This window comes from Sceloporus undulatus, chromosome 2 (assembly GCF_019175285.1).
Source record: "Sceloporus undulatus isolate JIND9_A2432 ecotype Alabama chromosome 2, SceUnd_v1.1, whole genome shotgun sequence".
NCBI classification, from domain to species: domain Eukaryota; kingdom Metazoa; phylum Chordata; class Lepidosauria; order Squamata; family Phrynosomatidae; genus Sceloporus; species Sceloporus undulatus.
In genome coordinates, this window is record NC_056523.1 from 241,762,075 (window position 1) to 241,776,010 (window position 13,936).

At 39.4% G+C, this 13,936-nt stretch overlaps 1 protein-coding gene across 2 annotated transcripts in view; it reads right to left on the minus strand.

The window, feature by feature from the left end:
• SMARCA2 (SWI/SNF related, matrix associated, actin dependent regulator of chromatin, subfamily a, member 2) overlaps window positions 1-13,936 on the minus strand; it is a 183,256-nt gene that overhangs the window by 71,167 nt on the left and 98,153 nt on the right. For both annotated transcript variants that reach the window (XR_006101758.1, XM_042447930.1), the window contains exons 12-18: window positions 10,099-10,229; window positions 9,826-9,886; window positions 7,740-7,840; window positions 7,471-7,618; window positions 6,678-6,841; window positions 4,444-4,510; window positions 3,082-3,192 (exon numbers count right to left, since the gene is read on the minus strand). Coding sequence is in view for 1 of the 2 variants with exons in the window: in XM_042447930.1 (XP_042303864.1) it covers window positions 3,082-3,192; window positions 4,444-4,510; window positions 6,678-6,841; window positions 7,471-7,618; window positions 7,740-7,840; window positions 9,826-9,886; window positions 10,099-10,229 (783 nt within the window). In the remaining variant the exon portion in view is untranslated. The remainder of the gene's footprint in view (window positions 1-3,081; window positions 3,193-4,443; window positions 4,511-6,677; window positions 6,842-7,470; window positions 7,619-7,739; window positions 7,841-9,825; window positions 9,887-10,098; window positions 10,230-13,936) is intronic.

Here is a 13,936-nt window from a genome sequence, read left to right on the forward strand (position 1 = left end):
GCCGTCCCTTGTGGAGGCAGCACAGTTGGGGAGAGGCTCGGGTCAAGTACTGCACTGACCCATGTACAAGTCGACCCAGGGATTTTGTAAGAGAGTAAGGAACCCACACCTATACTGGTCCCAGGTTGGTAAGGAGACAGGTGTGTAAACACCCACCTGTCCCCTCACTGATCCAGGGACCAGCTCAGGTAAGCACCGGAAGTTAGCCCATGCTATCCTGGTCCATCTGCTCAAATCCTTAGTAGTAAATCCTATAATTCTATTCCTAGGTTTGCAGAATTGCAAACTACACCAAAATACAACCAAAGTATTTTATTACATTCCCTACATAATTATTTGCAAAAGCTGTATAAATGTATATCCTTTGTATAAAACTAAGGGATGCAATAGCAACCCCCCTCCGAGGAAACATGTCAAGAAAACCACATGACGGGTTCGCCTTAGGGTCTCCATAAGTCAGAAATGACTTGAAGACACATGACAACAATGAAAGAGATGCAGTGAAATGGAAGCACATCAAGTTAAAATCATTTTGTCAGACAATGCATAACTGATTTATGTACCTTTTAATAAAAGCAGTAATATCTAATATAGTAAAGTCCAAAATTACAAGAGAAACTGTGAAATAATACTTGGATAGGTGACCTTGGGCAAATCACACTCTCTCAGCCTCAAAGGAAGGCAAAGGCAAACCCCTAACAAATTTTGCCAAGAAAAACCCATGACAGGTTCACCTTAGGGTTATCCTAAGTCGGAAATGACTTGAAGATACATAGCAACAACAACAAATAAAAACTGTTACAAAAGACTACTCCAAACATTTTGAACTACTGAAGAATGCATGTAAGATGGAATAGTGTAGGTATATAATGTAGCCTATTTCAAACCTCTAGCTATGGTCAGACATTGAATTGTCCAGTGACTACTGTGACAACTGACATGACTGTATATGAGCCTGTTAGAGAAATCTGATGTAAAATACTGGCTAAGCATCCTTTATTTGACATACCACATGTACTTACAAAGCTAGAGTACTTTTATGACCCAAAAATAAAGTCTGATACATCAACTGTGGATTTCCTAGTACATTTTCATGACTGGGGCTCTTAAATTATGATATATTCTCATAACAACGTATTTTAAATATAGTTGTAAGTACCAAGGTGTGGAGAAATGATGGATGAGCTTCGCAATAGTGGCAGCCAATCATGAGTCAGCAAGGAGAGATTGAAAGTTCCATTGTGGCAGTTAAGAACTTCAGATAAGGTTTGGTTTTCAGAGCAAGAGGGTCTTGCTATGTCCAGAGAGGGACAGTTATACCTAAAGTCCAGAAGTGAGGGACATATAGGGGTAGAGTCCAGTGCTGAGGGACTCTTTATATACACAAAACCTCAAGAGAGGGAGTTGATGTGGGGTCATCTTAAAGGGCCTGAATTAATGTATATCTGTTATCTATTCAAGTAACACCTGGTTTAAGCAACTGTTTTAATAAAGTTCAGTTTTTATTTTTAATTAAAAGCTTGTCTTTATTCAGGGATGTAGCCAAGGGGGGGGGTTCTTGGGGTCCGGACCCCCCTTCCATTAGAAAAATGAATGGTGTGTGCTGCTGTGCCGCTGCACCCAAGCCCCATTATAATGGTGGCACCTAGTCTGGACCCCCCCTTCCTAAAATCCTAGCTACATCCCTGCTTTATTTTAAATACATCCACATTACCATTATAAGGCCTTTTAAAACAGAGTCTTTAAATTACTCCAAGCCAGCAATTTTTAGGATCAGCAAAATAAATGTTATTCATTAAACCATAACTTACATTTATGTCACCAATTATTACATTTTGTTGTGTTTCTTTAAATAATGTCTATCTGCACTCATTTCCCCAAAGTAACATTTTTCAGGTAGCATAATTACTTACAACATCACTTTCAACACTATGTTAAGTATAAAATTTTCCATTTTTGGGTGATGCCAGAGATAACACACTTTGATTGGATTGCTCCTCTTAAAGAGAACAGGCATCATCACAGCAAGCTATAGCTCATATGATAGGATTTATATAGCATCATAAACTGCTGATATTAAATGGAATACAAATTAAAAAGAATACAAGTAACAATATTGTTACAAGTATTGCTAAAAAAAAGTCACAAATTTAATGAAAAGAAGATCTTTCAAAAATCAAAACTATTCACTAAGCTATCCCCCCCAAAAGGTTCTGGTATATAGGAATGAGCATCTTTTGTTTAATTCTAGGTTGAGGAAAAGTAGCTAGAAGACCCATTTTGAAGGTGATTACAGCAAGAACATGAAATTACATTAAGAAATATACCTGGTCAGTTGTTTGACAAGTGGGATTGGAATATATAAGAACTCAAAGTGAGCTCCATTACCTAAATATCTCCATTTCCAGAGAAGCAATAGCTTCTAAGGATCAGCTGCCATGTTTCAGGGACTAATAACTATTCAAGAGATATTTAGATCAAAGCAGTGATTTCTGAGCTATATGGTTTTAATGTATGAATGAAAATCAACAGAACAAGTTTCAGTATACAGTAGTCTCTATTATCTTTCCACAGTCAGAAAGCAGCTCCTCTTCTTACCATGCTCGTCTCTATTCAGAAACAAAGAGGTGCAGAGCTGTGGATAAAAATGAAATAGCAGGGTTCTGGGATAAATGTTATTAGGCAAAATAATGAAGAGATGGTTATACTTCTCTATGGTGTGATGGCTGTGTGGTATTGATAGGATCCACAGGGAGCAAAACCATTCTCTCATCTGCAATCCTGAAATGCCACGGCAGGAGAGCAACCATGAATGGGCTGGAAGAAAGGCTGAACATCTCAATTCAGGCAAAGAAAAACATGGAACTGACTTTCAAAAAAAGTCATTATGGACTCTGGACTAGGAGTTTTCTTTGCTCAACAGAATTCTAGCTATGTAGAATAGTAAAAAATATCAGAATATAAAAATAGTCAGAAACAGTTTAAATATTTTACTGACTGCATGGGTATTGTTTTTTGAGAGCTCTAGCTTTCCATGTAATATTTTTATGAAGAAAAGTAGGTAATAAATGAAATAAATACCTTAGCAAGGATGTGTTTATCCTTTATTATGTACTCATAAGTAGTCAAAAGAACATTAAACTTTCCACTACGAAGCTGAGGGACAAGTGATCTGCGCATAGCAGGTGTACCCTGAAAGAAACGAGAATGAGACAAATATTAACTCCCCAAAACAATAGTTCGACATCCTGCACAAAAATGTGCAACAAGATGTGGCTAACATGTTGATGACAACACTTGTTACTTTGTCAAAGAAACTGAGGGAAAAGGAATAGGGTTTTCTAGCAGTGGAGTAGAGAGAGATCTTCATAAACACTCTCTTCCCCCTGCATCTCCCTGTGCAAATTTATTCTGGAGGCTTGGGGCTCCTTTGGAATTTTGTTGAAGGTGTAGGGAATTAGAGGAATCAATAAAAATTGGCTTCCTCCCAGTTCCACTGATAGAATACTCCTGTGGATGAGAAAGCCTTTCCTTATGGAAGAGACAACAATTGTGTACAATAAAAGATTAAATTATTAGCTAATTTTCTTTTTGAAGAAAGCAATAAGTAAATGTAGCAATTTTATTTTGTTAAAAAGTTATTGAAAACAACAAAGCTGAAGATTATGCACAGTTCGGGATTTATTTTGTCCAAAATTTGCACATGGTTATTTTGAAGAGAAAAAAAAATGCTTTTTCTGCACATGAAAGAGTATTTTTAGTATCAAAAATGCTGCTTCCTTCACAGAAAATGCTGTCTTCTGGGCAAAACAACAATGCACAAATTCTGAGCAAAATAAGTCCCCAGCTACAGCACTTTTTATAGAAGAAACAGCATTTTCTGTGCAGAAAATCATGCTTCCCAAATTGAAAATGCACAGAATTTTGCTGCAAATGTTCTTCTCATCAACTGCAGAAATATTTCCTAAAGCATTTCAATGCCTGAGAGTAAATATCATCTAATAAAAATACCCCTGGTGATAAAGTGATTTTTTCAACACATCAAAACTTTACAACTCAAATGATAAAAGTGGGGAAAGGAACACATAGGCCAGGATTCTACACTGAGAAGAACTTTATTCTCATGGATTTATGCAACGCCATCTTGTTAATGAACCAAAAGTGCATACATATCTGAAGTGCAAAAAGCAATGCACATCCATGTGAAATGTGCCTCAGTGCACAAAGCATACCCATGGACAATAGCACTGCATGAGCAAATCTGCTTCGATATACTTGAAGTGAATATGATCATTCTGCACCAGACAAGATAGCCAACGGCATCTGTAGGGGCACTTACATAAGCAGAAAACATGGATGGGGACCTGGTCAAACACACTTATATGTAAACATATATACTGTGGATTTTATATTCATATTCAAAAAATAAATAAACAGTCAAACCTTGTAAGAAATTTTCACCACAGAAGGAGCCCATTTATCAAATTCGTAAGTCCAATTGGATAAAGTCCTATGTAAAAGTTTGAGAACAGACAATACACTGATGAAATTTTCCTGTAAATTAACTTCGAACTAAGCATTCTTATAAGAACAAAAACATTTCTACAGCTTTGTTTCTGATGTTCAAGATACAAGATGAATAGCAAAATACAAACTGTTTTGAACAATAACAATGGAAGGGTGGAGAGAGCTATAGAGAAGCCTTTTCTAATCATGTCAGAAAATGATTTGGGGCTTTAGCTGAATACTATTTTCATTCTGCAATGTTGCTATGTCAATAATCATTTATTTTTATCCCTCCTCCTCAAAAGGATCAAGGCGGCTTACAACAACAATAAAAGACACAGTTTAAAAATAAATCCCAATTATCCCCTCCCTCCTAAAACAACATAATAATTCTCACATACAATAATAAAATACCATTTAAATCATTAAAACAATTAAATAGTGAGACGGGCATCTTGGGGTATTCTGTATGATGATTTGTATCAGCGGGTGACCAAAGTGAGTTACTTCAGGAAGGCTTGTCGGAAGAGATCTGTCTTGACAGCCTTTTTAGAGCTGTCAAGATTGATAATGTTTCGGACTTCTTTCGAACGGCCATTCCATAATTTAGGAGCGGCAGATGAAAAGGCCCTCTGCACAATCTTGTCCAGTTTGAATCAAACAAACATTTCAGTGCCTTGTACAAGGCTGAATTTGGAAAGTGAACCTGATTTTAAAGCACTTGCTTAGGAAAGTTGTGGAGTGGGAGTGCTTTGTGGACTTCTCCTCTGCACACTCCAGAAAATGAATGTAGAGAGAATGTAGTACATACAGTTAGCGAGTCCGTTACCTGTTTCTCTACAGCCCCCATATTTATGAACAGAAGTTTGGAAAAGGGGATGTTTTAAAACATTGACTCAGACTTAACAGGGGGGTCGTAGCTCTTTTTCTTCTCCACTTCAAATTTGACAAAAGAGTATTCTTTCACTGCATGCTCTCGCTCTCTTTGGCCCATGTATAGATCAAAAATATGATTAACTGTCTAATAACTCAAATATAACAGGCACAGTATGGCAGGGAATCTTATAAAACAAAAGTGTACAGACATATCACAAGAATCACAAATACATCTGGATAAATGTATGTCTTGACATATTGTGCAATAGGGAGAGAATAGGCTGGCCCAGCTCCATCAGGGCTAGCCTGAAGAAAGAGGCTCCTCCCTCCTTAACTGTTATCTTTCGGCCTATGAGGGAGAGAGTAGGCTGGCCCAGCTCCATCAGGGCTAGCCTGAAAAAGAAGAGCCCTCCCTCCAGTCCATCTGCCTTGGTCCAGACCTCAGAGGGAGAGAAGAATGCTGGACCTGATCCCCTTCCCCACCACCATTCCCTTCTCCTTCTTTGTTGTGTCTTTTTAGATTGTAAGCCTGAGGGCAGGGAACCGTCTATTAACCCCTCTGTTGTAAGCCGCCCGGATTCCCAGTGATTGGGTGGCATATAAATAAATAAATAAATAAATAAATAAATAAATAAATAAATAATAAAGCCCACTGATTATAATTAAAACTATTAGCTCGAACCAAATATATAAGAATCTTTTTGAAGTTAACTATTTCCAGAGATAAATTTCCCTCCTGGGGATGCCAAAAGAGAAATTCAATCAAAATGGTATTCATGTGCTTGTTCATTGCAAATACAGTGTTATATAAAGTTTTGGGGCTATTGCAAAACTGATCAATCAGTCAGTGAAAACAATAATCACAACGAGTCAGTAATTACAATCGATACTAAAGAAAATGAACTTTATCAACTACGTGTGTCATAACACTGTGTAGCCAGCATTTAAAACTTTTGAAGCTCTTTCAGAAACTGAAGGGAAATGTTATATATCCAATATCAGATAGGAAAAATACACATTTTGCTCTTGTAAATTACAGAAGAAATAGGTCATAGTGAATAAGAAACAGAGTAAGCCTTGGCTGCTGATTTTATCAGCCATCTGGTCCCCAGTGCCACACAATGTGTGTAAAAAAAGGGGAAATAATCAAAGACTAAACCCAGAGTACATAGTTAGCACAGCCCTACTGCATGCTTCATCTAGTCATTAAGTGTATACTAAAAAAAGTACATGCTGTTAATGAGCCAATCTGCACAGTGTAGAAAAATATCATTAGAAAGAGTTCATCTACTTACGAGAGGGGAACAATGATGAGATAGGGGCCATTGAGCCTTTTGTGCTCCATCAGATAAGTGATGAGTGCAATAGTCTGTATGGTCTTTCCTAGCCCCATTTCATCAGCTAAAATTCCATTCAAATTGTTATTGTACAGCGAAACCATCCATTCCAGGCCCTGAATCTGAAATACAAGAGAATTGCCTCAGTTATCCAGAATCTGTGCATATATTAATGTTCTGATTTGACCACCTCTTTGATTGCAAGTGTTTTGCTGCTGGGGATCTGCCAGCTGCAGATAGGACAAAGAAAATGAAGCCACAAAATTGCCTGCACAAGGATCTATGTGGGTATGTAGGCCAAAGCTTAGAATGTCTTTGCCCCTCAAAATGAGAGATAACTTTGAAAAGGGTGCTAAAAATAAATGTTTCTGCTCATATCACAAGACACTGCAAGCTCTTATTAGTGCATTGATGGAATATTGTTGGTGGCATACCTCCACATTACACATATCTATGTTGTTGTTTTGACATTACAAATGACTGGGATAGGGAAGACAATCGGGCACACCCATGCATGGCTGTGGATCTGCAGCAAGATGAAAGCTGACCTTGACCACCCCACTCTTCATTGATTCACTCGAGTTCTGGGTGGATGACCTCAGTTCTCTTCCCCCAGATGCAGCCACATGCTGCCCAGCTGTGATACCCTAGTCACAAAACATCAGTGCTGCTGGACTCTGAGGGACAGGTGGGAAGTTTCAGGAGCCTCATGCAGCCCACAATTTGCCCATACCTGATCTCAGATGCTTACCTGATAATGTTTTAATGTGCCATTAATAAGAAGAGAAGACTGCTTCTCCACTCTCTCAGAAATCGCATGAGCCACTGTGTAGTAGGACTGAGAACCCCTAGCACTGTATTGCATGCTGTATTCATCATCCACATCTTGTTTGGCTGTCCTATAACCCAAGTATAGAGAGGCATTTTATATTTTTAAATGCCTAGCTCTTTTAGGTCTTAAATAAACATGCAAAAATAACAGCTGATAAAATATTCTCAGTCTCTTCCCATATTACACACTCTATTATTTCTTTAGCATCTTTTTCTGAAACGTCTTCACTGTTAGGATCCAAGTGTATCTTCCCATCTGTTTCTTGTCTGCTTGATTCTTCATCATCTTCCTGCAAAAAAGAAAAGGTCAGATGTTGGTTTGAAATTTGTAATTGGAATACTACATTTCCTCTATCACTTCCATTGTTTTTTTTTGTTTGTTTTTTTATTAACAATTTGATCTTCACAACTAGTATTTATTGAATAAGAGTGAGGCTTTAGTATGATTTTATGGACATTTTGCTTTATAATTTTGTACATCGTAATTTTAGATATTTATTGCCTTTTCTTGATTCTTGTTTTTAAAATACCTGATGAGAAGAAAAAAGAAGTCTGTTTCACAGGATTAATTAACACAGACCCATGCCATGATACATGACATCAGAAGATACTTAGTGTTCCAAAATATCAGTGCAGTCATAATCCGAAAGGAAAAATAAAAACATTAAGTATTAATGAGCTTTCTGATATTATTAAGTACTCAGTATCTTGAAAGTCACAAAACATTCAGAATATTCTACAGCATGAGACTAGGTAACATTTTTCATTTTGAAAAAAGACACAACTCCAAGGACTAGACTCCTGAAACTCATGATCCTCCGATTTCAGTCTTTTCCATTCCCACATCCGTGAATATTGAAACATTTCATTAATATGTAGTAAAGGTGTATGGGTGTGTGTAGGTGTGAGAGAGAGTATATTAATTTGATCAAGATAAAAATCTTCTGCCTACAGATGCTGCACAGGTATAGAGCTGTTGTATAGGTAGAAATCTATGCATGGAATAGTGCTTCTTTTTTGAGGTCTTTGTGGCTCACACAAATTGGTAATCCGGCATGTGCAGAGCAATGGTTGTGTTTCAGTGGGCATCCTGCCTACTTTAATGCATGTGTCCTAGTGTAACTCCTGCCTTTCCTCTCAATTCCTTTTTACCCATCATGATATTAGCAGCTTGGCTTGGAAACTCTTTGAGTTCTCCAGATCTAGAATTTCCTCAGTATTATATTTTTTTAATTTCCCCCCTTCTCTTAAGTCATTTTCAGCTTCCTTCCACTTTAAAAACATTTTCCCTCCTATCTTGCCTCCTCCTTCCCATGCATCTTCTTGCACCCTGATAGGGACACTAGGAGTTATAGCAGAAGGAGAACAACACAAGCATTGACAGAAATCAATTGAGGGTACCTTGCACGAACTCTGGAGCTAAACCAATATAGAAAAAGGAACCGTGGCAAATATGCCACAGTAGTTTAATATTACTTCTTTTCCCTTTTCTTCCACCCAATCACACACTTTAGAAGGCTAAAAAGAATGAAAGCACATCTAGTTTCTTGTATTGTTCTATAACTATGAACATCTATTTTACTAACTGTTATTGATAATACCTTTTAAACAGACATTGTATATTACCAAATCCATGCTTGATTGCTAAAATGACAAAATACACCAATAGCTGTATTTCAGATTTCTCTCCTTCCTCTCTGAAGCATTATTATATTTTAATAAGGTACAGTTTAGAAAGATAACACCTTTCAGAATAAGATCAGTAAAAGTGATTGGCCTAGGCTACTGACTATATTAAGGACTATATGTGCTTTAATGGACTACAATTTCTGAAAAAGAAAAGCCGCACTGTTTATAGTAATCCACAATCACCAGTAATTGAAGTGAAATCTGCACTCCTTCATTGATACAGAGCTGTATCATCCAGTTCATCCTCCTTGTTGATTAACTGGATTATAACATCACAATTTCCCTCCTATAGTATTGAAGATTCTTATTTAGAAAAGAAATGCCAAACAAACTAACATTATCTTGTAGCTTGTTATCTGTTGCAGTACAAAAGAGTGGGGGTGGGGAATGATACATAGTGAATTCTGTTCTAATAAGGCTACTTACTCCACAATTTCTCTTGCAGTATTGTGACAATAATTATTTTTATGGTTGAAGCTACTTTCTTGTACGTTTACACTCACTCTCTGGTCCCTAGAGAGATTATTATATTTTTAGAAATATTATTTTCAGTAAACATATGCATCAAGAAGAGGCCTTCACTTACATCTTCCTCATATTCAGAGTCACTCTCATCTTCACTATCTGACCTAGGTGCAACTTCATAGCTGGTGGGAAAGAAGAAAGAAAGAGAATATAAGAGAGAGAGAGAAACACTCCCCCTAAATACAGCATCTTTTCAAATTATTTTATAAAAACCAGAACAAATTAAGTGCATTTCCAAAATGAATAGGAACAAGCAGGAATAATACTCATAAATATTTTAATGTATAAATGCAGTACAAAAGGAGCAGGTTGGGAGGTAAGATTGATTACTCACCCAGGGTTCATTTCTAACCAAGCATCCAACTGACTTGCTTTAGGAGCCTCTGGTCCAAGAAGAACTTTGCCCGTCTCAGTGTGAGTTACTTTGACTGGGAGATCACTCATCTGACTGCTCTCATCTATGGGCTAAAAAGTAAGAAGCAATGTACAGTACAACTTAACGAGTAGATGTCATCCCTCCCTTATAGAAAAACAGTGAAGGTAACGTTACATTCTAAATTATTAGTAAGTTACTTGTTCAGAAATTCATACCAACATCAGAATTTTACATTTAAGCCAAACAACTGGAAATAACATGAAAAAGATGTAATTTCTCCTACTGAAGGCAGAACATATAGCTCCCTTTAAAATCAACCTGCACCATTTAGATCACGGTGGCCTGTTACAGACTGCCAAAATAAAGCTGCTTCGGGTCTCTTTGGAGGTATGCTATTTAAATGATGCATGGGTCCTAAGAGTCTGGAGGTTGCGCCAAAGCCACACTCCATTCCTAAGCACTGGAGTGCAGCTTTGGTGCAGCTTCCGGATTCTTAGGATGCATGCATCATTTAAACAGCATACCTCCAAAGAGACCTGAAGCAGCTTTATTTTGGCAGTCTGTAACAGGCCAATGTGATACAAGCTGAGAGCAAGTATGAAACACAAAGTCCTTACAAAGTGCACAGCTTGTGGGTGGCATCTGCACTGCAGAAATAATCAGGTTGGTTTGACACCACTTTAACTGCCATGACTAAATGCTATGGAATGCTGGGAATTGTAGTTTGTTGGGACCCAGAGCTTGCTTTCTAACTAGAGTTTGCTTTGCTCTGGTGCTCCAACAAACTACAGTTCCCAGAATTCCATAGTCATGGCAGTTAGTGGTGTCAAACTAGATTATTTCTGTAGTACCGACGGAGCCTAGATCATTTCAATGGAGTGAAGCCATACATTGAAAGCAAAGTTTTAAAAGAAATGGCCACTTTGACATCAAGAAATATACCTTTTTGCTTCTAAATATCACTGATAATTAGCATAAGCGAACACAATTTACATGCTTCTTCAAATATGAGATAAATATAAGCTTCATTACATACATTGATAACAGTATACTAATAAGCCAGGAGTATTTATCAGCCCCTTCAAAAAGATGTAAAGGATTTAACACACAGTTGTAATCTCTTTCCTTTTTATTATTTATATGTAAAGGAAATTACTTTAAATGGGACTTTAATGACATAATCTTACGTATTTTGTGTTAGCTGTAAGAGCTTTAAGTTTCATTCATGTCTACTGAACAAATACACTGCAATGGCACTTACTTCTGGGCAGACATTCATGAAAGTGTACAACTAGTCTTACTGTTTCTAACAGAGCTGTCCTTCATACATCTGTTCAAAACTGTCCCTCATTAATTTCAATTGAACTTAGTGACTTAGTAAGTCTTAGTCCCAGCTAGGTTGACGATTACTACAGTTTTAATGGATTATAAAGAAAATCTCATAAGCAACAATGATGATGGCAATAACAATATATATGCCATATGTTGAATGTAATAACATACGTGCGCAAAGAAACTTTCTGGAGTCATTTATAGGGCATCTAGCATACCCATTAGTGAGAAAGTTCATTAACTACAAGGGCACTAATTAAAAACTTCAATTACCGTATTTTCTGGCATATAAGACGACTAGGGGTATAAGATGACCCCCAAGTCGCAGCCCGGCAGTGTCCCTGGCCTCCTATAGGCCAAAGTAAGGGGACCTCTGTGGAGGCCTGGAAGCTGGGTACCGCAGCTGGGCTCTCTCTCGCTGCCATTACTGGAAAAGGCGGTGGAGAAGCCGCTTCAGAGCCAGTCGGGACGTGAGAAAGAGGGAAAGAGCCGGCCCCTTATTCCTCACTGCCACCGCCTCCCGGGGTACTCCGCTCCTCCAGCGGCTCCAGCAGCTTCCGCAGCCCCAGCAGCTTCCGCGGTGGACTTCTGACACGCCACGGAAACAGCTGGAGGAGGGAGTTTCTCGGGAGGCAGTGGCGGCGAGGAATAAGGGGCCGGCTCTTTCCCTTGGCCCAACCGTTTCTGGAGCTGTTTCTCCACAGCCTTTTCCAGCAATGGGGGGGGGAGAGAGAGAGAGAGAGAGAGAGAGAGAGAGAGCGCCCAGCCGCCGCCGCCTCCCGGGGTACTCCGCTCCTCCAACAGCTCCAGCAGCTTCCGCAACTCCAGCGGCTTCCGCGGTGGACTTCTGACACGCCACGGAAACCACTGGAGGAGGGAGTTTCTCGGGAGGCAGTGGCGGTGAGGAATAAGGGGCCGGCTCTTTCCTTTGGCCCAACCATCTCTGGAGCCGTTTCTCCACCGCCTTTTCCAGCAATGGCAGAGAGAGAGAGAGAGCCCAGCCGCGGTGCCTGCTGGGAAAGGAACTGCAAGGACCCCAGAGACAGAGTGGTGGCTACACCATTCACCTGTCTCTGGGGTCAGAATCCAGCATATAAGGCAGGGGTAAAAAGTTGTCTTATATGCTGGAAAATACGGTAGATGTTTTGCACAAAGTCTTCCACGAAACCAATTTGCTACTCTCTGCATCCTAGAAAAGACAGAAAACTATGAATCTATTGATATATATTTGCCTGATCAGTTTGGTTACAACAATCCAGTTATTCCCAATAAGGGAGAAGCTAAATAAGATTTCTTCACATTATAAAACAAAAATATAGCTAAGTGTACAATGTAATCTTAAAATATCATCAATGACATGGAAGTGAAAGTGAAATGCATTATTTAACATGCATTCCTTCCTGGAATAAAATACTCGGCCACACAAGACTCCACCACACATGTGATGATTCGGCCCATGGTTATCGGTTATTGGTAATTGTTTTGGTTTTTAATTGTTGAATTTTACCCTTATAAATAATAATAAATAAATAAAATCTTTATTTTTATCCCGCCCTTCCAGGAAGATCAGGGCGGCTTACAAAAGTGCAACAAATGCACACAAATACAATTAAAAACAATAAACATCAAACACAATACAATAAAACTAAAAACAGGAATAAAAGCCCCGTCGCCCATCCTCATGGCCACGGAAGAGGAGGGGAGGCCCACAGGATCTTAATCGGGGAATGCCTGCTTAAATAGGAAGGTCTTAAGATCCTTCCTAAATTGGGCCAGGGTGGTAGATGAGCGGAGCTCAGTGGGCAGCGTGTTCCAAAGGGCTGGGGCAGCTATAGAAAAGGCCCTTCTAGACGTAGAAGCAAGCTTGGCCCCAGGCACCTTCAGCAATTGCTGCCCAGACGTTCTGAGGGTGCGAGGCGGATTGTATGGGGAGAGGCGGTCCTTTAGGAATCCTGGGCCCAAGCCATTTAGGGCTTTATAGGTGATAACCAACACCTTATATTGAGCTCGGAAGCGAACGGGCAGCCAGTGAAGATCTTTAAGTACAGGTGTTATGTGGCTGGTCCTGGACGCACCAGTGACCAGCCGGGCTGCCATATTCTGTACCATTTGAAGCTTCCGAGTTTGGTATAAGGGTTGCCCCATGTAGAGTGCATTGCAGAAGTCCAATCTCGAAGTTACCAGAGCATGTACCACAGTTTCTAGGTCCCTCCGGTCCAGATATGGGCGCAGCTGGCGAATCAGCCGAAGCTGGTAACAGGTGCTCTTGACCGTCGCATTCACCTGAGCAGTCAGATGAAGCGACGAATCAAGAAGCACTCCCAGACTGCGCACAGAGTCCTTCGCAGGGAGCGTGACCCCGTTTAGGACAGGTGGAACCACAGCCATTCCTGGACCGGGGGAACCTATCACTAGTACCTCCGTTTTCTCTGGATTCAGCTTGAGTCGGTTTTTCCTCATCCAG